This window comes from Epinephelus lanceolatus, chromosome 20 (assembly GCF_041903045.1).
Source record: "Epinephelus lanceolatus isolate andai-2023 chromosome 20, ASM4190304v1, whole genome shotgun sequence".
NCBI lineage: Eukaryota > Metazoa > Chordata > Actinopteri > Perciformes > Serranidae > Epinephelus > Epinephelus lanceolatus.
Window position 1 is genome coordinate 15,532,729 of NC_135753.1, and position 27,047 is coordinate 15,559,775.

The following is a 27,047-nucleotide window of genomic DNA, read 5'->3' on the forward strand; positions in this document are numbered from 1 at the left end:
AACCTGGATCTCCAAAAATCTGATTACATCTGCTATAATTGAGTAGACACCTTTACCTTGGATTATACTGCCGAGAAAACACATTTAAATACGTGTGATAATTGGAGGTAGATGGGAAGAAAAATGGATAAATGGAAGACGGGCAGATTATGTACATCAGATGGAAGAAGAAGATTACAGTCAACAAGAAAAAAAGAGGACAATCTTTATTTTAACCTTTCAAACTTGTAATAAAGTGTGACAATCTTAACTCAAACCCAAAGAGGAAGTTTGGCAGAAAATGGTAGGCAACTACAAAGACCAGAAGGCAAGGCGAGGGCATGGTTCCTTTAGTGCAGTTTCACAGTAATAATACAGATGACCTCTGTATATTCAAAACAACAGGTGTGCTTAGGTTGAGGTGCCAAAGTCGATCAAGTTACAAGATTTACTGAGCTACAAAAGCACGATGAAATAAATAACGAATCTTGAAGCGATCTCATTACTCAGCTACACTTTTAAAAAGGGGGTTACAGAGTGGGATTAAGGATTACCTTTACACAATTACAGCATTAACAGCTCCAAACATTCATTACCATTTGAAAATATCTTAATTCAAAGTCCACTTTGTAGCTTAATAGTTTGCTCAGTTGTTGAGTCTGTTCAAAAGTCCGGATGTAGACGTAGAGCTAAATTTACTCTGTCATATGACTCTTCCAAAGGTCAAGGATGAACTTAATGCTCATTCATCATCAGGTGTTGAAGCTCCCTTGAGAGAAAGCCTGTTTTAGAAGTTTTCTTTGCCTTTGCAGCTTTATATGTTAAATATGTTTCAGATAAGTAATGTAAAAAATATTATCCAGTGTACCATTCCAAAGAAGTAGTTTGACATTTTATGAAATACGCTTATTTGCCTTCTTGTCGAGTTAGATGAGATGATACCAGCCAGCGCCTCAAGCTCTCTAAAGCTGGGCATACACTGTATGACCTGAGACTGTTTCTGACCCCATTTTTGAGCCGCACAATTCATTTTAGAGTCAGACTGAATTTCAGCATCATTGGGCATTGTTTGTCGTGGAATATACGGGGTTTGGATGAATTTCTGACAAGTCAAATTTTGCTTGTCTCTATCACAGTTGAAGCAGAGCCACGAGTAGATTCCCCAAGATCAGTGCCTTTCTTCCCAATCAATCCCTCAGTGTAGCCTAAACCCAGCAAGTTTGGTGGTACTGCTAACTTGAGAGACAGAGAAACAGAGGGAATAAAAACTTAGACCTACCCGTTTTTATAGAAATTGACTTTTAAGTTCTTTTTGGGACGTCTGTCTCAACATTATTGTGAACTGTAAACTTCTACCTGCCCTGGAACTTTCAAATATTTATTGACAATTGGCAATACCCAGAAGAGTCAGCAAGGGGCCAACGAACCATTTTACTGTATATTTTACATATACAGTGTGAGCACTCAGGTCGTGGTTTGACGATCGCACTGCAGTGTGAGCACATAAATTGAGAGCTTTGGTTTTACACTGCAAATGATCTATTCGTACAGTATTTCTCAAATTGTACATTGTATGCCCATTTTAGTGAACAGATTATATCTTGTTTGTTAAATCCGTACATGCAAAAACATGTAGTTTGGTACGTCTGAATCCTTAGTATGAAACCAGCAGTACAAAAGACAATGGTGAACAGCGAGGAGACAGCTCTGTAATGCCAATTATGCTTCAATTTACTTTTAAGTATAAGATTTCACTTAGCAGGGGCAGGGGTTTCCATGGTTATGCATCTTCAGCTGGCAGGGAGGCTCTTAAGAAGTGACGTGGTAATTACAGCTCAGTGACAAAGATACATACCACTGTTTAGTTAAGCAGAAGCATGGTGAATGATAGCATACATATTGGGTATGTAGTGCAGAGTATATGATTTCAGATGCAGTCTAGATGGATGTTATTATCCTTTGACAGAACCGGGCTAGCATGCTCCTGCTGTTTCCAGCCATTGTGCTAAGTTAAGCTAATCAGCTGCTGGCGCTAGCTTCATATTTTCCCTGTCAGACATGAGTAGTATCAACTTTCTCATCAAACTCCTGGCAAGAAAGTGAATATGCATTCCAAAAATGTAAACCTTTTGAGTGATGGGGTCCGACACAATTTACACTGTTACCTGCCACCCTGGTTATTTAACACAAGACTGTTATACAGTATTTGTGTATTTGTCTGTGCTCTTTCAACAAGGTCTCACTCCCAGCTTGTCAAATATGGCAGCCTGGTCAGTGGTCCTATGTTTCAATATATGACGCTCTAGGTACCCCTCTAGCGTCAGTTTTGGTTCTTAGGGATGATGTGTAAATTTCTAACTGTTACATGCATTGTGTCTTTTCAAAATAAACTTCCACATTCACAGGTAATTTAGGTTTAGGCAACAAAACTACTTGGTTAGGTTTAGAAAAACATAATGATTTGGCAATCAGGGGGGACGGAGTTGTCTCGCCTCTGAGCCAAGAATGGAGGTAGTAACAGCGCCAACTGATGTCTGTACAAGTAGGGGACAGCCGACAGAATGAGATCATCAGTGGCACCAGTGTGACACTTTGATGATGTGTTATGCATACGACCCACCATGGTAAATTTAAAAAGTAGCTGATAGCAGCTGGCAGCTAACTCAAAGAAGAACAGCAGCCGAAAATGTCTGCAAATTGGGAAAACGATGAGGTCCAAGAGCTCCCAACAATCCGAGCAGAAGATGAGATCAGCCACCGTATAACAGAGATGGTAAATGATCATTATTGTTTATAAAGCGCTGCTGATGCATATGTTATACGTCACACTAACGGCTGATGCTGTTGTGTTAAATGTCACACCCATCACTCTTCTTTTGATTCCGCAATGTTGTCTAAAATCACACGCAAGAGTGGTGTGATGCTGCTGTTGTTTGGCTTTGTGTTAAAATGCAAAGGCGGCATGAGGTGCGGTCTCTGTGTAAAAAGGGCTAAAGGTCATATGTGACATGTATGTCACATGACAGTAACTATGTTACATAGTACATAAAAACCTTGTTGAGTTTTGGTTTCACACAGGACACAAACACTGGTCTCCTGGATAAAAGTCCTGTCTTTGTTTGACCCGCCTATATCCCCTCCCTCCCACCACAGACTTTCTCACTCTTTAAACTATGTCATTCTGGCGGATGGGTTTACACTGGAGTTAGTTGAAAGCTCTCTGAGTCTCATATAGATGCCAAAGGGTTCCTTGTCCGTCAGAATCTGATAGCCACTGACCAAGCTGCTGTATCTGAGGCCGTGTGAATGAGAACAGACTGGCTTTTCCCACTGGTTTTGAAGTGGGTGTTTTTTTTTGTTGGAAATATGATATTTAAGGTATTTCCATGCTCCAATCATGACCAAGAATCTAACGACAGCTGTTGAAAAATGTGCTTTTGTTGCCACAGAAACACCACTGTGAATCAAATCTCAAAATTACATCCTGAGTTCTGGAGTGTTAAGGGCTTTATCTTTATTTTTTTCCATCTTCAGTCACAAATATTCAATTTTGAAGATAATGAAATGTTTTTCAGATGCTTTAATATGCCCCAATCCAACAAGGTGCACTCTAGTGTGCAATTCTCATAAAAATAGTATTACACTGGGTGTAACAGACTTTAGGAACACCTGCTCTTTTTCATGAAATAGGCTGGCCACTCGAATGCAAGAGGAAGTCATAGCCTCTACTTGACTTCAGCTATTATATACACTTTAGTCGTGAGGGTATGAAAATAGGATAGAGATGAATGTCTCCTCTATTAGAAAACCAACACTAGTGGATTATGGCAGAAAAAAGAGGGGAAACTAAGCAGGAGGAGGACTGGCTTAATGTCTTCTACGCTCAGTGTACATCTCAGTGCATCAGGATTTAAACTTCAACCTGCCTGCTGGATTCAATATAGCAACCAGAGATGGAGGGCAGATTGAAATATGGAAACAGACGCAGCCAGTTTATCTGAGGAATATGAGTTGTTAAAAGCTGCAGGAACTACTGATGCATGTTATGGGTGTCTGCTGTACAGGTACAACCAATCTGTACTAGGAATTTTATGCAGGTTGGTCATGTTGGGTTGAAATGAAAAAAAGAGTGCATTTGCCATGTTCTGGTATCAGACACCAATTATCACTCGAGCTTTTTTCATCAGCAGGTGGCTGGCATAAAATGAGAAGAAATGCACAACAGTCTCGGCACTTTGCACCTCTAGAAGAAGAAATATTTTCAGGCAATAACATACAATAAAAAAAGCACAATTCAGTTATGGCAGATTTTCCTTCTTGGGCACTTCCTTTGCTTTCTGCACGTCAGTCACAATCCATGACAAGCCTACACTTTGGGTTGGGGGTCGAGGCGGACAAAATGACTGTGTGTGTTCATGTTGTATTCGGTTTGAAGGCAAGATTGATCTGTTTTCTACTAGTCTAGGATATCATAGTGGAATCAAACAGAAAAACAGAAGAGATCGGGATATGACAAAAAAGAAGAAGAAGAAGCTATAATCGGAACATTTTAGTGGCTACAAAACAACGAGAGAAAGGGTAACATCACATGGAATAAACCACTCGTTGGTCGAATCATAATAAATAAGTGGTTTGTTTGGTTCACAGCCATCCCTTCTCCTCGTGATCATTATGTGTTCACGCTCCATCATTAAAAAGGCTGTTAGTTTCAAACGATGGCTTCGCTGAGCAGCTGACCTTAAACACAGAACTTTGAGATGGAACAACAGTCTGTGCTCGAGGGGCTTTGAGGGAGAAGTGATATGAAAGACAAAGAAGCAGAATACATTGATATGTCTTTGAGTTTCATGTCACTGCATTTGACTAGGCCTATCATCCTCTATCCGGCGGGTGCCCCTGTGTTAATCGGTTTTCTTCTCCTCGGGATCCTTCTCTCCAGCGTCGCCTTCCTCGTTCTCGCCCTCTTCGGGGCCCTCCAGCTCAGCGGCGCGTTGCCTCTCCTCCTCCTCTTCGTCCTCTTCGTCAGTCAGGCCCTCCCTCTTGAGCGCGTCTATGTCATCCGAACCGTCATCCGACTCAGCTGTGCAGATGCCATAGCACATCAGGCTAATTACACCCAGCGGTAGGCCGAAGAGGAAGCAGCCCAGCAGAGGAGAGCTGCGAAACACTGACTGATGGAGGAAAGGAGACAATAAAAGATGAAAGGAAGACAAAAGGGAGAAAGTGTGAGAGAGAATACTGAGACAAAAGTATACAGACATGAATGGGTTGAGGAAAATATAGAAATAATGGAGCAAATGAGGACAGCAAAAAAAGGACAACATATGGATTTTCTTTCACAATTAAGTGTCCTGCAGGAAAGATTTGGGCTTGTTTACTCTATATCCTGAAAGAACACACTTATATTCAAAGCCTCTATGCTCCTGATGTAAATATACACATACAGTTAAAAAGCATTTCCATCTACAAACACTGACATCACTCAGAATCCCTTCCTAAACCTTTGTCTTTTCTGTCTTATTCAAGTCTGGATTACCAAACCAGACCTCAGGGCCAGATGAATTTGTTTGTAAAAATGTGATTAATTGCAATTTTACTCAGTATATAAGAAGTGATAGGAGACAGAAGGCGATTCCAGCAAAGAGTAACTTAAAGTGGACCTATTATGCTCATTTTTATATTCATACTTGTATTTTGGGTTTCTACGAGAACATATTTACATGCTTTAATGTTAAAAAAATAAAATAAAATAGACTAGACGTCAAAACTACTGCTGCGTATTGTGGAGCTCAGAGCTGCTGCGCCTCCTGTGTGAACAGCCCAACAAATTACAATGGGCGCCAAAAGCAAGCAGTTAGCGCCTCTGCTGTGAACCTGGTGTAAATCTGAGTATTCCTTTGACCACCATGAAAAACACTTGGTTACCTGCTAGTAGCAACCAGCTAGGGAGCCTCTGTGTTGGACAATTATGTCACTCACAACCCAGCACCGTGCAGCTCGATTGGCAGTCACCAGAGAACACCAGAATTGACAAGTCCACCGCTGACGCCCTGTTCTCTTCACAGATGAGAGCAGGTTCACAAAGGCATGAAAGAGTCTGAAGACACCGTGGTGAACGTTATGCTGCCTGTACTATCATCCAGCATGCCTGGTTTGGTGGTGGGTCAGTGATGGTCTGGGGAGGCATATCCTTGGAGGATTGCACAGACCTCCATGTCATAGCCAACGGTACCCTGAGTGCTGTAAGGTACCAGGATGAAATCCTCAGAGCAACTGTCAGACCTTATGTTGCTGCAGTGCCCTGGGTTCCTCCTGGTGTAGGACAAAGCCCGGCCTCATGTGGTCAGAGTGTGTAGGCAGTTCCTGGATGATGAAGGCATTGATGCCATCGACTGGCCCTCTCGTTCCCCTGACCTAAATCTAATTGAGCACCTATGTGATGTTATGTATCGGTGCATCCAACACATGTACAATACTGCATCACTGCATCTTTGACTGATATTAAGCTGCTCTATAATGTTGAAATCTTATGGAGCCTCCATTTGTCAAAATCTAGTTTTAATATTTTATTATTTAATTGAGATTTATTGATGGTGCAGATTCCTTAATAGGTTTGTATCTATTTAAATTACCACAAGCCTTGTCGAGTTACAGACCTCTAAATCACCATCCAAAGCTTCATGGTTTATCCTTTCTCATAATCTGATCATTAAATCATATGTAATATATCTTTCACATCGTTCATAATACAATATCAGAGTTTTAACTTGCCAGATTTGCTCACAGCTTGTGAAAAAATAGACAAGACATCAAAACTATTGCTGCGAGCTCAGGACTGCTGCACCTCCTGTGTGAACAGCCTGTTGGCCAACCGGCTAAGAGGCCTCTGCGTCGGACAATTATGTCACTTAAAAATGAAACAAAAAAGCCCCCCATCCCACCCTCAAATAGAAATAGGCTAACATGTTGTATTCTAGCAAAGAGGAACTGGCTCGTGGGTAAGATATAAAAAAGCTGCCTTGTGTCGTCTGCCATGTGCTCTGTTCATGATGGGAACTTAAAGGCAGAGAAGATGCATGCACAGGCATAAAGAAATTGGATAAATCAGGGTTCAGCGGGAGCCACAAGATCATTTTTACCTCCTAATGGGTTAATCAGGCCCTGACCTTATTCTTAAGTTCACACATAAAACAACAAGCACAAACAGTCACTTTCTGTCATTTCTCTCAGTGCCTCCTCAACATAGTATAGCACAAACTGGAATGATTGTCTGGCTGTTTAATAACAGTGTTACATCTCTCTCAGCAGCCAGTGTTTACAAAAGTAAAAAGCCTACTTTTAGCTATTAGGTAGAGTGAATTCAAAATGCTATTCAGAGATTCAAAAATATTATTTGGAAATGTTGCAGCAGAGATACAGCGTTTTTATTCATTCATTTATTCATTCATTTGCATTAGGCCATTAAGCCTCGCGGATGTGTTTAGAAGGCAGGTCACAAATCATTTGCAGAAACCCGGGAAGGCTTTAATATTTTAGTGTTAATTAAATTTCTGTCATATAATTTTAGGATGTCTGTGTTATGTTATACTGTTTGTATCTTGTAATATGTTGTCTTGTTTGCTTTTGTTTTGTTTTACACCGATGATGTCCACATTGGAGAGATTTACCCTTTTATCTGTAATCCTTTTGGGATGCTTGTATTTTCAGATTGTTCAGTTTGAACTGAAATAAATAAAGAAATCTCACACTTCAAACACAAGCAAAGGTCCACCTTTTGAGTCTGTCTGAAGATATTTTGTGTTATTTTTCTGTCTTCGTCTCCTATAACAGGCTCACCGCCCATAACTACACACCCACACAAACTCAAACACATACTGTAGCTACATGTGTGCAAAGGTTGCATGCACACACATAGTGTAATGTCTCTTGAGAGTGAATTACAACATGTTTTTTTCTTACAGTGCTTCAGTGAATCTAACTTTTCTAGACTTCCTCTTATTGGGTGTCCTCTTTCACCCCCTGTAGATTCAATATAATTTGGTGACAGACTCTTAGAGGTCCCTTATGTTGTGTTCACACCAAAAACAAAGATTATTTTTGTGTCATGTTACTAACTCAAGTTTGAACGCTAGAATATTTTGTGTTGACTTGCTTCATACGCCTGAATAACTCATCATACACACATGAAATCACTGAATCTATGAGTGAACTTCTGCCGGTAGATCCTTGGCATCGTACGTCCCTGGAGGACCTTAATGTTGATTGGCTATCGCAAAAAGTGACGCAAAATTGCACTACTCGCTTCATTCGCTGCTTAATTCATGTATTTCACATCACGTTTGTCACGTCCATCATGCCGCCTGGTGGGAACTCAAGTCTAATCGCGTCTTTACATTGACTTTACATGTAATTCATCCACACAAATTGTTTTATTCGGTGTGAACACAACATTAGAGTGAAAAGTTTTTTGGTAAAAGGAAGTGTAATTAAAGGAATACTTCACTTCCCAAATAAGCGTCTGTATATGAATTACTCACTCTACCTTGTGTTGAAGTCGGGAAGGAAACTTTTCTCATATGCCTCTACAGTAACCAAAGAATCCAAAAACAGAAAAAAATTCTTGATTAAGTCAAACGGTTCGGCGTTAAACAACAGCAAACCCATATCATAATATCTATTTACAAACTCTCACACAACTCATGCAGTATAATCGAAGTCTCATTTATCCAGTCGTACACTCAGTCCTTCACAAACAGACAGCCCTTTGTAATGGGGAACTGAGCTAAAGGGAAAACTTATCTATGCTCTATTCAAAGCCAGACTCCATCGACAAAAACAGTAATTTTACCTCACTGAACACGGGAGCTGCTGGTTTATCACCACCTCGATTAGTTTGTTTGTGTGTTATTGTGTGACTTTGGTGAATCCAAATTAACCCTTTAAAAACACCAAAGTCACACAATAACACACAAATTAACTGATCAAGGCAGCGGTAGACCAGCAGCTCCTGTGTTCAGTGAGGTAGAATTACTGACTGGATAACGAGACTTGGATTATACTACAGGAGCTGTGTGAGTGATTGTAAACAGGTATTTCGATAGAGTTTTTCTGTTGTGAAATGTGGCCAATTATGTCAATTCATGTAAAAGTTTGCCCTTTTTTTTTTGGATTATTCATTCACTGTCGAGGCATGCAAGAAAAATGTTTTCTTTACGAATTCAGCATAACACATGGTGAGTAATTAACAAATAAATGGTCATTTTTAAAATGCAGACCACTATGAATTAAATTCATCAAGAATTTTCTCTGCTTTTGGATTTTTTGTTCACTGGAAGCAAACAAGAAAATGTTTTCTACACAAATTCAAAACAACACGGGTTGAGAAATTGATGTACAAACGGTATTTTGGGGGGTGAAGAATTCCTTAAAAGAACACATAATTCACACCCATGTCATTAAGCTGCATATAAAATTTAACATTTTGTGACAAGGTACAAAACACGATCCCTGTGGGCAAAACAATGCTGGAGTCACTGAAGGACAACTTCTTCTTTAAATGATCTCAGTTACAAATGAGTCATTTGACCTTAATATAGCAGGATACATCAGAGACAATGTACCTAGAAGGGAGTGCTCGGTCACAACTTCTGTCAACCATTGGGCTGAGCAGAAGAGAAATATTCATGTTCCCTGCAGTCATTGCCACAGGAAGAGGGATGGTAATTGCTGGTGCTGTGTGATGCGGGATGAGGTAGAGATGGGTATGCTATGCTAACACAGCTGGCTATGAGTCACTGGGCCTAATACCTCATGTTGCTGTCAGGTGTGCATTTAGATAGGCTCTCCAGGGGCAAGGTGATGGCTGCCGCCTATCTGCTTTGCATCATCTTGTGTCACTGTGAGCAACACTAGCCATGGTGATGCATGCAGCTCGCTAAATTTAGGAAAAGAGAATACCATTTCCTTTCTCTCACTGGTGTAAGACAAGCTCTTCACATGTGGATTCTTCCTTTGGTGTAGTTGCTAATGAGAAACAAATAAAATCCTGCACACTTTGCTCCTGCACAGCCCAAAGAAAAAACTGTTTTGCATTAAGATCTTTTCCTGACAGGTTATATTCTTCCACTGATTTACACTGTCAAACCAGAACTGACGGCTAAAATGTTAAACCTTAAATGAAAATGTTCCGACAAACCCTCCTTCATTCCTCAAGGTTAACTTCCATACCTTCAATTTAACAGTTTCCTTGAATACAATCTATAATTTTCCTTTAGGAGTTCTCTACATCCCTGTAAGGACACTGTTAAACTTCACCCGTGGTTACAGTACAAGTGGAGCATTACAACGCAGCTGTATTTGCATTCCTATCACACCCATGGTAAAATAAACACCAGTTCCCCTAAAAGAACCGACTACTTAGAGTAAAAGTGGGAGGAGAAGCAAGTTCAGCCTCCTGACCCTGTCTACTCCCCCATCACTCCCCCTCCTCCTGCTCTGTTGCCTGTTTCTCTTTCCACATACTGTGTTTACTGCCTGCATTGCATATTCTCAGTTGCACTCCCCCGTCTTGTCCTCTGAATGTTGTTTTTCTCCTACAGGGGAAGAGCAGGGCACTCGGGCATTTGTTTTACAGTGCTACTGAACTTGGCGCAGGTTGCATATGCAGTATGCAGTATTTACTCTAAATTGGCAGTCAAGGTGAGGCAATGTGTGAAGCGAATCAGCAAGTACAAGGTGGTAAGATGTGTCATAGTGTAATAATGAATGCTTTTATTGTAGAGGTAAAGAAATACCAAGGCTGGAACAGAGGTATGTAAGCTGGGTAGAAGATAATGAATAATGGAAGCCTGATGTAAAACAGACCTTAAAGGTGAACTAAACAATATTTTTATATAGACAATGAATAAAGGATTATCCGGAGAAATATGGAGAATTTAACTCCCTGAATTAAAGGCGCTGTATGTAAGAATGTGGCCAAAACGGTTACTGCACTCAAATTCAAAATACTGCCGCGAGTTGTGTCCGCCCCCCCTCCCCTACAGATTCGAGGTTGCTGGACAGCGGCACGCTGGAGACTGATTTGTTTGCCCACAGGCGGCGTCGCCACGTCCTTGATCTTCGGTTTTCCAGCGGACCGTTTGAGCACGTCCGGCTTCTCTGCTACTAACGCTGCTGCCAGGATACAGCTGAGGAGAAGCTGGCTGCTAATGCTATGTACCGGGACACTGCTAATGCTGCTTGCCATGCTAAACAAGCTTTTTCTCCACAAAGACCGCCTCATATCGTTAGGATAAATGTCAGAGAACATATAGAAAACGACATGTAAACGTGTTGTCTTACCTTACCGGTGTGGTGCCATGTTTGTTGTTTACCATTTAGCTAAGGCTGCAACCGGTCCCATTCCTTGCAACAGAGGCATTCCTCTTCTGTGGGCACTGGGGCACAGCATTCACAGGTAACGTTACACCACCAATCTCCAGAGCTAAATCCTTCCAGCAGCCATTCCTCCTCTGTCGTCCTCTACCTGTTGTGCCTCTCTCTTCCTCCTCCTCCATTCTTCAATTTCACGAAGCTCTTCGTCAGTGTATTCTGGCTCAAATAAATAAGGGCGGCCATCGCCTCTCGATGTGGAAAGCCTATATGCTAACATTCCACATTTAGGTGGTCTTCAGAGTTGTTGTCTTACCTTACCGTGTGTTTACCGTTTACCTCTGCTTCCCAAAGCGCAGCCGAAATATCGCGAGAACAAGCAGTGATCTCATACCGTGCCTGAAATCTCGCGAGAACAAGCCGCAGCAGCTGCAAGGCAGAACCGGACAGTAGTCTGAAAGGTTCATTCATTTATTTTATGAAAGATTTATAGAATAATGGCTGACTTTTTGCCAGACTTCGACTTTGTGGAGGAGGAATTTGATTTATGGCCGCCCTTATTTATTTGAGCCAGATTACACTGAAGAAGAGCTTTGTGAAATTGAAGAACGGAGGAGGAGAGAGAGAGAGGCACAACAGGTAGAGGACGACAGAGGAGGAATGGCTGCTGGAAGGCTTTAGCTCTGGAGATTGGTGGTGTAACGTTACCTGTGAATGCTGTACCCCAATGCCCACAGAAAAGGAATACCTCTGTTGCAAGGAATGGGACCGGTTGCAGCCTTAGCTAAATGGTAAACAACAAACATGGCAGCACACCGGTAAGGTAAGACAACACGTTTACATGTTGTTTTCTATATGTTCTCTGACATTTATCCTAACGATATGAGGCGGTCTTTGTGGAGAAAAAGCTTGTTTAGTGGACTAACTTTGCACTTGAAGGGTTGCCCGTTCACTTACGTTTTAACAGGTCTGATGCTACGGCTGTATCTAGGCTAACGGCTAACATGCTAACTATTATTTCTATGTCACTAGTCACTTGAAACAAATTTAGGACGATAGGAGACGGGTTGAAATAAGCCGAAATTTCCCTTTAAATGCGAATATTCTGGCTGTACTATTGTTGTCGGTGAGATCAGAATGTTAAAGGAACATTATTCCTTAGTCTCTGTGACATATTAGGATGATTTTACGACTATTTGCTTTAGATTTCTTATATATAGCTCCTTTAAATCTAAGGTTTCAAGTCTTGGTGTGATCCTTGATTCAGATCTTCAAGTCCCACATTAACAAGGTGATGAAAATAGTTAAGGTATGACCATTTCTAACTGAAAAAGACGCAGAGAAATTGATTTATGCCTTTATTTCAAGCAGCCTTGACTACCGTAATGCACTTTTTACTGGCCTCTCAAAAAAACACCACTGACAGACTCAGCTATTAACCAGAACCAAGAGGAGAGATCACATCAGGTCAGTCTTAGCTGCTCTGCACTGGCTTCCTGTTACATTTAGAATTGATTTTAAGGTCGTCCTCCTTGTATACAAAGGCCTACATGGGCTGGGACTGAGCTACATTGCTAATTCTCTTGTTACCTATTTACCTCCAAGAACACTGCGATCATCTGCTGCTGGTTTATTGGAGGTTCCCAGAAACAGCCAGAAGAAGATCAGGGATGCAGCCTTTGTCAGTGACACCCCAAAGCTATGGAACACACTGCCTTTAGATATCAGGGAGGCTAGCTCGCTAAATATTTTTAAAAGAAAGCTAGAAACATATCTGTTCACTTTAGCCTTTAACTAGCTCTGACTTTCCTGATACAGGTCTGAAACTCTTTCTTTTTACACTTCACACTGCTGCAGCTCTTTTAAAATTAAAATTAGTTATGTTTATTGGGAACCATGCCACCCAATAATTCATGATCAGCCATGCTATTTATAGGCCTGACGTGGGCCTATTTCTGCATCCTAGGTTTACTCGCCAAATGGTTTATCTTCTGCTGCTGCAAGATGTTGCAGATTGTGCCCTGAGGATGGAACGCATCTTCCCGGAGAATGTAGATCTATTTGCAGGGAGTGACAGCCAAGCCTGTTGCCCTCCAGTTGTCAGCGTCTCTCATATGTGTTAATTTAAAAAAATTTGGTGTCGGATTTGATATCTAATTTTCTACATTTTTAAATTTTTTTAAGTTATACAGTATGCCCTTATCCACATACAGCAAGTAATAGCATCCCATGCATCATTTTTTTGTATTTTTTACATTCCCTGCTAATGCTACTAAATATGACAGCTCTTTGATGTTCATTTCCTGCAGAAGTACCTCCACCTCAGAACTACTTAAAAAAAATGTTTTATGTCTGGAGTCTGTCGCTCCATCCTCTAGATTTTGTTTTGGGCAGTCTTGACATTCATTCTCTCAATTTGCTTTTCAGTCTTGGTTTCAGCCCTGCAGTCTCACGCCCTTTTATGTGGACTGACGGGATATTTACCTATGCTAATTAGGATCAGGTGGCTCGTGTTGTCAACTGACGAGGACAAAGCGATTCATCATTATAAAAACACAGGCTCAAACATATCTGCTGTTTGAGAACAGGTCATGAATCTAAAGTGGACTTTTCTTTAGACCTTTCTGAATAAAAAAAAACTGTTTTCCGACTGTCTACATGTAGCAGCAGTGAACTTACCATAATGGTGGATCTTGCATCAAATGCCACACGTTTGATCCTCTGAATGAAGCCATCACCTCCATACGCCTGCAAGGAGACAGATCATTTAACAGGGACAGATGAGCTACTGCATCTAGTTCATTCTAATTGTTTACAATTATATAATTTGATGCAATTACTTGCGGACAATCCTTGTCAGTAAAAAACTTCTCAAACTACTCCTGCAGTATGCACTCACAGTTATATAAGTCCAGTGTATCCAGTCACATGGTCAGTACCTTCTAGACATTTAAAATATTGTTTAATTAACTGCTTCTCTGCACAAATGATCAGATGTGCCCGACTCTGGTTTGTTCACTGTCCAGCAGTTCTACTCAGTCTGAGCTCATTTGTTGGCAACAGCACCTGGCCAGCCAATGAGTGATCTGTCCCGACGCTAATTCATCAGGATGGCCAATTAGCAAGCTCTGACTGAGCAGGACTTCTGTGAACGAGCTGAAAGTGGGCATGGGAGGATTTCTGTGGAAGCAGCTGTTGCACAGAGTTATGTTTATGCTGTGTGAGGACTGCATAAGTAGTTTGAGAAGTTTTAACAAACACTGTTATGGCATGGTGTTAGAGCCTATGTAGTGAGTGGGGAGATACTTAAAAAATTTCGCAATTCCCTAAAAATCTGCTTGTGAATTCCACAGCCTGCCAACTCTGTCCTCCTCTGGCTGATTCATGCTTCATGCAAGGCTAAACACGCTGTCTGTGTACCTTAATGTGCATACTTCTTATGAAAAACACTCCAACATTCAAGAATTTTTAGTTATGCTTGGGGAAAAAAATCCAGCTCTCCGCATTCCCCGTCTAAAAAGAAAAAAAGACTAAGAGGAGACCGCTGAAATCGAACAGTAACTATTGTTACTTCAGTGAATTTAACACATTATTTTGTGTATTTCCACATGAAGCAGAAACCAGCCTCAAGACACTTCATGGGAGATATTACCAGCATGATGTGAAGACGCTGAAGCTGTCCAAGCTTTGGCAGCGACTGGACAGCAGAAACATGGAGGTTTCTGTTTCTGTTTATTTGGTGGGAGGTGGTTTGTTTTGCCAAGCGAAAAATAGTCCAGACCTTTCCTGGAAAAAAAAGGACAGGACCTCTGGCTGTTTGGCTTATGGGTTCATACATCTGGTGACTAGCAGGGAAAGCGATGACATTTCTTTTCCCAGATTAGAGTGTACACTACAATACAGAGTCATGTAGTAATCTCAGTGTTTGACTTGGAGAAGAATTATTGCAGATAATCCATTCAGGGAGGACAGCAATACCAAATCTAAACATGCAAAAGAAGATTGCGAAAATACCTCATCTGGTAAAAAAAAAAAAATTTCCAGGGAGGACTTAAAATGCAAAGCAATGTGGTTGATTAATGAAGACTACTGGTATGATTACAACAATACAACACAGGGGGAAGGGAGGGGAAAGGGCTCCACTGAGCTGAATGCTTAAAGAGGAAGCAGGAGAGGGAGACGAGGGGTAAGGAAGAGGAAAGGATTTGGACCTGCGCAGAACCGTTCAAAACGCTGTTGATGAATTGGACCAGCTGCTCCATGGTCTCGATCGGCTCACTGGGCAGGAAGTACTGCTCGTTGGATGTGTTGAGGATGATAACGGAGGGCACCGTCACCTCCCTGAGAAAAATAGGAAACACAGTGTTTAATCTTCTTAACCTCGGCATCTAGGACTGCCATTATCAAAGTGCATCATTAGATGGGAACAAATTGCGGTTTCTTTAAGAACAAATTGTAACACAGAATACAATAGTGAGATAAACAAACCCTTTGTGCTCAGAGCAACCTAACTTTTCCCATGGGCATCATTTCAAAGAGAGGATTTCTTTTCTGAGGAAAAGGCGATGCAGCCTGGCCTATTTTAGATTGGCACTTCTTCTCACACGGTGTCTACAGGTATCAGATGCTTCAAATTAATGCTTTTTAAGACCTTATCAAGATATAAAAAAATACTTTTTGGACAAAGCTTTTTTTTCTTATTCAAGTAGTGCAGCTCAGTATAAATGTAGTCTTGTGCAGAGGTAGGTTTTATGCAGGAATATGGAGAGTGAGTTAGGTTAACCTACATTTAGCCAACAGGTAAGTGCAAGTATAAAGTAAAAAGACAGCATTAGTTTCAGTGGCAGGTTTAAAGATTTGTAACGTAAGTAATGTGGACTTCACACAGAAGAGCTTGACTCATTTTGACAATGTTACACCCCTCCTCCCATGCACCAGGTTGCTCTGTTGCTGTGTGCTGCTCTGGTTGTGTTGCAGGAGCTGAAAGGAGAGTCATCAGTCGAATAAGCCACACCTGGGCCCAGTGTGTTCTCCACCATAAACACTTCCTTGCTTTGACAGTCCCGGTCTCTCTCTCTGGGGGAGATTTCCTCACCCTGGCCAGGCTCATGACAACACTTGGTTTCTTTGGTGTTTTGTTTGGTATTTTCATGCTCTGTTTTAATAAATGTGCTTTTACCTTTTTGTCACAGTGTTCGAGCCAGGGTGATACCAGTAGGGGCTCGCCCAAATAAATTAAAAGACAGATAAATGAAATTAGATAAAATATACTGTTTAATGACTTTTGAGGCCTACGAATTATAAAACTGAACACATCTGAAACTTTTTAAGGACCCATACACACCCTGTCTTTCTGTCATGCATACAAAGGCGAATGGATTGCACAGTACAGTGATTTGCACATCACCTGCAACAGCTATCTGCCCCGTCTCAAGGTCCAATTCACAAAAGATATTGTGCTGCTTTTATTACAGCACAAACACGACACAAAACAAAGACAAAGTTTTGCAGCTGAGTGCAAATTGCCCTTTTGTTGTGTCAGATGCAATTATCCATGTGGCAAAGTATGAATGTTGCCTATGTGCCAAGAACACAGCGGACAGAACAATGACAGAGAGATAAAGAAAATTAAAATTTTCAGACTGCCAGCTACAGGTCCTGACTGACAAGGTAGGGATGTCTAGCCTGGTTCCAGACCATAGACCCCGCCCACTCAACTGAGTAGGCTTGCATCTCTGGTCTGGCATACTGCAATGAATTTGAGATTTATCTCATCCAAACAATGGAAGGACCAATGAACGCTGGGGGTGGGGACGGGTCTAGCGATTAGCCAATCAGCGCCACGCTGATGTCAAGCTGTGCGCCAGTGGGTAACTGGTGAGGATAGCAACAATGGCGACCACTACAGATCCTACAGACCACATTAACGTTGCTATCAAGGTATTTCGCCACTACTCGCGTTAATGGAGGACCAAATTAAGGAAGCTGCTAAACTGGATTTAACGGCGATGCAGCTGGGCGCGCACGACGACGGAGACATTTTAAACGGGCAATGCTTGCTTGTTTTCGGCACCCCTGAGGCATGGATACTAATGACGTCAGATTCTGGGTGAGTCGTTGATCTCTACTGATTGGTTAGGGAAAAATCAAATTCCCTCCCCCTTGTAAATTGCCTTCAATGGAAGCCATGTCAGACTGAAGGTTCTGGGAGCTTCAGTCTGACACTCAGGTTAAGGGATGTCATGAGAACAGGTACTCTGGTAACAAGTTGATGCCTAAATTCTGAAAATGTGACAGCACTTATATTTTAATCTGCACCATAGGTACTGGGGATGCACTTCTTTTGGACCTGACAGGTCAGTGTATACGTCTTTAAGTGTTCTAGTCTGCTGTTAAATGCCGAAGGAAGAAGAAGACTTCCAGTTGTACAGAGTGAGACATCCGGGTAGCAGAGTTGCTGGGTCCTGAATCAAAGTCACCACTTTTGACCCAGCCATCCAATCACAGTGGAGGAGGGGTGGGGCAAATACAACAAAGACCAGTTGTCACATCTTACATGTACAAGTGCTGAACAACAAGAGAGGAAAAATATGTTAATATACTGTAGGCCATATATTCATATTTCCTCCCCGGCAAAATCTCATGAACCCACCGACAGTAGTTCCTGTTGGATCATCAGAGATTAACAATAAAATTTAAATGTGATTTAATTTGAATGTTTTTAATGGGATTTAGGATTTTTTTGTTCATTCATTTGTTTTTCATCATGGTATCCAACTGGGTATTGAGAATCATGGAATTTCCTTGGTACTGGTATCGACTACTAAATTTCTGGTATTGTGACACACCTACGAGGTGCAGAGGCAATCCTCAAAACTTCAGGCAAGGAATTTAAATGTGACAGAGAGAAACCATAATTGGGATTTATATCCCATTCTGTGCTTCAGTTACCACCAACTCTCTGAAGACGCTAATAATTTCACTGTTACTGTGTTTGGCAATTAGCGCTGTTTTTGTGAATTGAACTGTTTTTGCATTGGTGCTCATTTGCAGAGAAAAGGGCCAATTTGGTGCCAGAGCTATGCATATTACCAAATAGCAACATGTGAAAGAAGCACAAAGGCTCTGAGATGCTATTTGCTTGGCAGCGCAATTCACACTTTGCAGGTGCATTGAGAATTACACAGTTTTGTTTTTGTCTGTTTGTGTGGGTTTAGCGGCTGCAGAAGCCGCACAGTCCTTTTGTGAATTTGAGAGGTTTTATGAGTCTGTGCCGGTCACAGTTAAGGAGACCTTCACAAATTAGAGCTGACAAGTGAATCGCAGGGAGCCCAGAGGAAAGCACCTCAGCATCCATGCTGAGACATACACGAAACATACACAAAGAAGCCCAGTAGTCCAGTGATGTTGCCACATTTCCTTCAGAAAACCCAGAAACAGAGACACAGACACTGCACGCTCTACAGCCCACTTTTTTTCAACAAATCAGCAGAGGAATTACAAAACTCAGCGAGATAACGAACAAGGTCATATAAACAAGCAATCCCTCTTTCACACGTCTCGCACAACACCAAACCCTGGCTTAGATAAGGTATCCTGGTGCTTAGACACACACACAGGCACACGAACAGTCCATCAGAGCGCTGCCACCTCACATCCCCGCAGTGTTACTCAATCCGGCAACAAATTGCACACACATGCACACGTATCCATCACTGTCCCAATCCACCACCCAGCTGAGATCAGGAGTGCAAACACACACGCACACACACACACACACACACACGCCCGCGTGGTAGAGTGATCAACACCTCACTACTCTCTCCAGCTGAGATCTGCAATCACATGAACACACACGCACACTGTGAGTGTGTAGTCCATCTGACATCCAGCCTACTCCAACAGATGGCACCCATTTAAAATAAATATGGATTAGCCTATTCACCTCTGTGAGTGGAGACTACTGGGGGTTTGCCGCCCATAATGAAGGGTCATATACTGTTCTCTATAGAATTAGAGCTGGCAGAAAACACACATTTAAGCCATTTCCTTTTCCGATGCCAAATACAGCTGCAATACTGTACAATTAGGGCTAATTGTTGTTTTATTACAGGAGGAATTTTATCCATGTTTATTTGGATTATTAAAGGAACAGTTTGACATTTAGGTAAATACCAAGCCGCAACCTCCAGGGCTGAAAAAATGAAGCTAACCCAGAAGTGCCAAAGTAGTTCCTATAGCTCCTCAAATGGCCACTTGGGCCGGTTTCAGTCAATATCCATAGACCCTACATTAAAATGCCCAACTTTACGCAGAAATAAACAAATGGTCTTGGTCTCTATGACTAATTTCCCCATTCATGACAACTGTATGGGGGGTATTTTTTTTAAATAACTCGCCTGTTAAATTGTTAAGTCTTTGAGTGACAGGTGGGTGCCGTTAGCTGACAGCAACAAGATTGATTAGGTAGCGTTACGTGGTGTAACCCCAGATTCAGAATATGGGCATAGCCAAAGCTATTTCAGTGTGTTCAGTTCATAAAAGTTAACTGTAATATTTTGGTCGCCTAAAAAGTCTTGTTCAGCATTTGGTTTTACTAAAAGACCCTTTTAGGGTGCTTTCAGACCTAGAGTTGTCTTGCTTTGGACTGAATCAGGGTATAACTTTGTTACAAAGTTGTATAATTGCCTAGAGTTGGTTCGTGTTCTCAAGGCAACATTTACAAGTGGACCAGATAAAATGCCTTGTGTGAGAAAGCTGCTCTTGATTGGTCAGAATTTCCATGCAGGAAAAATCCAGGAAGTAAACAAAACAAAAATAAATGTGACACTTTCTAATGTCACAATGGAGGGACAACTACGCAGGTTGATTTTAACGCTGCTCATCGTGGACTATATTGCTGTCATTGTTCATTTTAGTCAAACCATACAGTTTGAAAACGAGGCGCGGCTCCAACTAGAAAACAATGTTTTGATACATTGGATGTGCTGAATGTGCATATTAAGGCAGTACAGGAGGAGGTGCATATTAATAATCCTCCAGGACTGTAACATGCTCATGTTTAACCCAAACAACGTGTCATGTGACTGCAGTTTCTCTGGATCAAGGTCGGAACACGTTCTCACCACAAATGAACTGTACTTAGGGCGCAAACAAACTTGAGCTCTATTGAACCGAACCAAACATGGCAGGTGTGAAAGCACCCTAAGTAGTCGGATGTTCAGTTTTTCTAGTAAGTACATTTTTTTAAATGTTTTTTTATCGGTCTAGGGGTGGGGAAATAATCAATACAGCAAAGTATGGCAGTATTTTTGCTTGGTGATATCGTATCATTACAAGGATGCCAAATATCAATTTGTTTTATCATCTTATTAGATAATACAGATGTTGACAAAGTTTTTGTTATGGCAACATAATTTGCAGTTTATAAAAGGCGCTACACTGAGTGACTAGCTAACACTGCTAACAGTTATCATCTAAGACACTTAAGTGGTTATCAAAAACGCTATATACCAAAACAAACAACAAATACTTTCAGTTTTCATGTTTACAAAGCTAACTTTGAGAAATTAAGTCACTAACTTAGGGATGAAAATGCACTGTGATCACTAGAGGCGGAGGAAAGGTAATGTTACTGCAAAGTTGACAGGAAGTAAACAGATGTGTAGTGCGTAAAATGGCACACTACATTGTGCAGGAAGAGAGTCTGTGGTTTTAAGGGAAGTGGCATGGTGAAACAAGGTCCTCGCAAACATGTTGTGTTAAACTAAAGCCTGGCTTTAGCTCCATATCTAAAACAGAGAGATGGAGTGGTGTTGATCTTCTCACCTAACTCTCAGCAAGAAAACTAAATGTTAAAACTATTCCTCATACAAGATAAATAAACAAATAAAAAATGAATTAAAATCCAGGTGCAAGCTGGATTTTAAAAATACCATTTGCATTCCAAACAATCAGTAGTTTACCCATTTTGAGTTTTTTTGTGTTGTTTTTTTTTTTTTTGGTGGGACTCTGGCTCATTATCTGCAGTTCATTAGTTCGTTTTTTCCCCAAGTTTCCTTTTCACTTTGTGTTACCGGAGGCATTTCTTAAGCTTTAATTACTGCAGGAGGACTAATTAAAAACACTAACTGTAAACTGTGCTAATGATTATCACAGTGTGTCCAGGAAATGTACATCTGAGATGCATGAGGACATAAAAACTGCATGACAATCAATCGATTAAAAAAAAAAAATAGGTATTTGTTGATAAAGACATTAAAAAGTTGAAAACAGCAGAATGATAGAATTTAATGGAAATCGACTTTATTTGTGCGTGAGCTGAGACTTTCATTGTCACTCGCTGACAGAGGTTCAATAAATCTTTAGTGTAAAAATCAAATGGCTGGTTAGTGTGGTAATAACCTTTCTAACCATTCACCTTCTATGATTGCAAGTGTTCCCTTCACATACAGACTTTTCAGTCACCTCACATCTCTTTAAGTTTTTCACAGCCCACAATGTGTTCCATATAAGGGGTTAGCGATAATCCTACGTTTAAACAGAGGCAGAGACAGCCTCGGGCTCAGAGTGGTGCTCATGGTGTATGTGTGTGTGTTCATGAGTGTGTCTATGTGCCTCTAGTGAAAGCAGGGGCAGCCTTACGCCAGACAGACCGCTGCCAGAACACAGTAATCGCTGTGATGACAGAAAGAGGGATAAAAAGCCATCAGATTTATTTCCATGGCTCTCCTAAGGGAGAGAATTAGTGGACATTGACAGGCCAGGATTTCATTCCTCAAAGGAGGGCAATTAATCCCGTGCTACAGCGGCCAAATTCAGGCCCGTAAAAACCCAGCAGATACATATTGTATCCACTCATACAAAATTAGGAAGGCTAATCACCTCTTTTATCCTTAAATATAAACGCTGCCTGTCTAATTTCAGCCGTGCTACCAGGAGCCTGTTGTGTGAATGTCATCATATTTCCAATACCACCTCTACTGTACTCACCGACACACTTTTAATTACGCAGGACTTAGGAGACCATGTCTGCTATAATCTCCCTCGTACAAACAATAATGTGCTCAAATCAAAATAACATCCTGCAGCGGCCTATTACGCTTGCAGATTCTCACACTAGCGCTCACAACATTATACAAAGACACACATAATTAGATACTGTACACTGCTAGATACAAAACAGACACGCCAACTGCTACAGCCCCGCTGGCCTGTAACACTAGCGGGGTTCTAATTAAAAGTGTGGGATGTCAGTTGCGGGCCTCTCCGAGCACGACACGGCAGCAGTAGGCTTGGGTGCAAAGCTACTGCAGCAAGGCTCTCTGCATCATTAGCGCTGCTCTTTGACAAGCTATTAAAACACATGACCACTATAGGTTTAATCCATGCATGGCCTTATCCGTAAATTCCACTTATACTCCTCTTGCCTTCGCGCAAGCAGATTTGCAGGAACTTGTGTGCTTTTTCATGTGTGCATGATGGTGGGGGGTTGAAGTTTCCAAGCGCACTAAAAAAGAAATGACAGTCTGTCTGTGTAATTGACTTCTCCACAAGAGAGCATCCTTAATGGCAGAGGCTGGCATTACAAGTCAGTCCAGACCTGGATAAGTAGCTGACAGAAGGTAATACGAGGTGGAGAAAAAGGAGGATGACATGAGAAGAGAGAGGCAGGCTGGATTTGTGACACTCACCCCATAATGAGGCTGTTAATGTAGTCATTCCCGTCCATGTGGCCAAACTGGAAGTCCCTGGAGATGTAAGACAAATCAGTGGCATGAGAAATCGAAACAGTGCATCAAAAACAACATACAATAGAGCAAAATGAGCACATTGTGCTGTCTCAGTGGGCTGCACGAAACTGGGACGACAACTTTCCCGCACAAATATGGAAACACATTGAATGCAATTGCATGTTTTCGCTATGGAAACCTGGGATTTTGTCAGTGCTGAAAAAAAAAAAGAAAAGAAATCCCCAAAGCTCTGTCCTGTGCTGTCTCCTGTTTCCTCATCTTTTCCACCACAGAAGACTCAGGTGATTTATCTAAACGATAAGGCAGGAGGAGGAATTCAATTTGTATCTCATTGTGCTGCACTATGTCTGAGCAGAGTGTACTGTGGGTAGACTCGGATAGGGGGGGGTTGCACAGGTCCAGGAAAGCCAGTGACTTCCGCTGAATGACTGATTATGTGGGCCTCTACATATATATTATATTCATTTTGAATCATAGCCACATCTTGCGCGTTTGTCCCCTGGGCGCTACACAATACTGCCTGCGCTTATATCAATGACATGATTATGAAGAGACTGGACTACATAATAAATTCGGTGGATGCAATAAAAAAAATCAGTCTGTGTTAGTGATGATATTGCTGACAATAGTCGGCCAAACTGGGAATAAAGCTCATCAAAAAGTCAGTCTGTAACTTTGGCTCTGAGAGCTGCCGTAGTGTGAGTTACAGATCAGAAATAGTTTGAGCAAACTGATGGGAGGAGTACGAGATCATGGAAATTAAATTCTTTTTTACTTTATCATCAATATTTAAAGGTCCGTTTCTCGTGTATGTCCGTCTTCCCTCCCATTCCCATTGACACTTCCTAGCCAGACTGCTGAGCAGACCAGCCAAGCGGGGTGAGTAACTAACTGAGAAACTTGCATGTGAGAGAGGACGCCTGGAGCAAGGACTATTTCTGGTAAATACTTTAATTTGTCCATAAAAGTTGGATATTTGGCTAAACGTTTCCCTCTGGAAATGTGCAAGTGTCGGTTACTTAGGGAATTTTTCTAACTGAAGGTGATATTTATTGGCGTTATCTTTAATGTCATGTGTTTCTCATGAAGAGAAGAATGTTTTCTGAAGCCTATTCCCACAGCATTAATGTTCCAGGGAAGGGATGTGGGGGTGAACAGCTATTTCCAAATACCAGCCAGTGGTTTGTAATACACAAGAAAATTCCACAGTAACATCACGTCACGCTTACCACCAGCAGGCTTTAAGCTCTCAGAGATAAACTATAAAAACACAAGGTTTCTGTGCAGACAGGAATTAATTATCAACAACCTACGATTATATAAAAAAACAGTATGTTTTTGTAATTATGATAAATAATATGGTGGGTATAGGAAGGAAAAATCTCCCACATATAAACTTTAAACAGGATTTAAATCACAGATCAACACGTTATATTAAAGGGGGCTTATTGTGCTCATTTTCAGCTTTACACCTGTATTTGTATATTTGTAAGCTTCACACTTACAAACAGCACCTGGAAGAAGAACATGTTGGGCAGGAAATCCAAAGTGTGGGATCATTTTGAGAAGGTGAAGGACGAACCCAAGATGATATGTAAACTCATCTTCATTGGTCGACTACAAACATGACGTATCATCTGAAACATGTCAGTAGCTACATGCCCATTAGCCACTTAGCACAATCATTACTGCTTTGCCAACAGTGTCATTAACAGGCAGCTCGCTCAGTGTGTGACGTGCACTTGTAGATAAAATATAGGCCTATATTAATGAAGGTTCATTAGTATGGTTTTGTATTTCTCTGTAATGTAGCACAGTGCTAACAATGTTACTGATACTATTCTTTCTCACACCTTCAACTCAAACCATTGAGTTGCCCCGCCCAAAATATATAATTGAATAACTAAATTAATATCATAAAAATGCAGGTGACTAGTCAACTATTGGCCCTAAATGATGACTATTGGTGGACTAGGAAAATTCTTAGTCGGGGGCAGCCATACTTAAAAAATATACATACATAAAAAAACACACTTTATTTTCCTTATACTGTCTGTGCTAGATCACCTGTATTCACCCTCTGTCTGAGATGCTCTGTTTTGGTGACTGTCTCTATAAGCCACCCTCCTGAAAAAGCTGTCTGTTCTGATTGGTCAGCGTTTCCGCGTCTTTTGAATCTTGGCATTTGTGCAGCTTCACTTCAGCTGGGGAGTGGCAGTATGGGAGAATAGCAGCACTTTCTATTCACCAGAATCACCAATAAAAGCTTTAAAACACAACCAGACATGTTTTATTGGTACACAAAATTGGTAAGAAATTTAACAACATCAACAACCAATTTCTCCTGACATTAGCATGTAGCTACATGTAGCAGTGTATGTAAAATAAACACTTGCAGTTCCGTGCCTGGAACAGACGACCATATAAAGAAATCTGTGAGGAGCTTACGTCAGCTTGTATTGAAAATAAAAAAATCATTGGAAACAGAGTACAAAGAACGCTCTGAAGCCTGAGGTTGTTGCTTTTGATTACTTTTACATACATTTATGTCATTATCTGAAACTTTGGCCACGATTAATAAGCGACAGAAAAGAAGGAAAAGTATAATAAGTCTCCTTTAAAATACAAGGTATCTTTGCAGACAGAAATTAATATAAAAAACAGTATATTCTGGGAGCTATACTGAGTACAATGGTGGGTATGAGGAGAAAAACCTCCCACATGTGCACTGGACAGGATTTAAATCACAGATCATCACATACAATATTAAAAATCATCAAATTTAAAGCGATCCTGTGTGATATTTTTATATGATTTAAGCATCTGTCAAATTATTCAGATTGCATCATTTTTTGTTAAAAAGTTGAGCCTTGACAGAGTATTGGCTTGCAATGCTGTGCATCTTTCATAATACTACCACTGAGGCAGAGGCTTTATATATTCTTAAACCTATTGATTTATTTTGGCCACTTGCAACACAACAAGTTGTTAATGCAATGGTGACCTTGTAAAGTTGATATGAGGAAAGTAGGAAAACAGTTTTATATTAGCATTCATTTAGCTTTTAATTGTAGCTTTTAATTTTGGCCTTCACCCATCGAATATCTGGCTCTTTAGCTGCTTAATGCTCCTCTATGCTCACCAGCTAGTCTCTAACTATATCTGCAATGTAGTGCTGAGCAGGTAGCATACAGTGGATTTATGAGAGCTGTTTGGCTGAAAACAGCTCACTGCTGCGTCTGGCAACAGTGGGTGCTGAGACTGAGCCAAAACAATGAGCTGAAAGACACTTCAAAGCTTGAGTCGAGGCAAACTGCAGAACCTACTGATCAGTAAGATTAAGAGTGACATCTCTCACAATACAAATTTAATCAATTTCAAACATAAACATTTCGATTAGTGCAGCTTCAAGACATTTTAAATGTTAAAAATGTTGCTCAACATCTAATTGCCTTTCAAGAGGTAGGTGCCCATTTATCGGCTGAACAACAGTATTGGCAAATATTCACCTTGTTCACAGATGGCACTGGCTGATGTTTATCTGTAGTCTCATGTAAATTTTGCGCAAGCTCAATGTTGCGTCGGTTATTTGCAGTGACAGCAGTAGCTAGCATACCCAGCTGCTGATTCGGAAAAAGCGAAACTGCTGGCTGGACCGTCTCTGGCCTGACATTAGATGGAAACGGGTGCCATGCAGGACAAGTGGTTTCTTTTTCACATATGCCCTCAGTGAGCAACTGTTTAAAGAGTGTTTCACCAATATTTAAGCAGGTATGTGTCACCATACTGAGGGTAGTGTGTGCAGATGAACCACATGTTACCAGCTCCTGAAGCTCCCTGTTTGTCTGTCAGAGGACACAAAACACACAATCTATGACTTGAAATGATACGTATTTTTGCTCCAGCACAGTGGGGAAACCTGACACCGTTCATGTGCACACTCTC

At 41.1% G+C, this 27,047-nt stretch overlaps 1 protein-coding gene across 1 annotated transcript in view; it reads right to left on the reverse strand.

The window, feature by feature from the left end:
* Window positions 1–3,472: 3,472 nt before the first annotated feature.
* tmx3b (thioredoxin related transmembrane protein 3b) overlaps window positions 3,473–27,047 on the reverse strand; it is a 51,650-nt gene continuing 28,075 nt past the window's right edge. The window contains exons 13-16 of the mRNA XM_033638930.2: window positions 23,043–23,099; window positions 15,561–15,690; window positions 14,029–14,097; window positions 3,473–5,150 (exon numbers count right to left, since the gene is read on the reverse strand). Of these exons, the coding sequence (XP_033494821.1) occupies window positions 4,881–5,150; window positions 14,029–14,097; window positions 15,561–15,690; window positions 23,043–23,099 (526 nt within the window). The 3' untranslated portion in view covers window positions 3,473–4,880. The remainder of the gene's footprint in view (window positions 5,151–14,028; window positions 14,098–15,560; window positions 15,691–23,042; window positions 23,100–27,047) is intronic.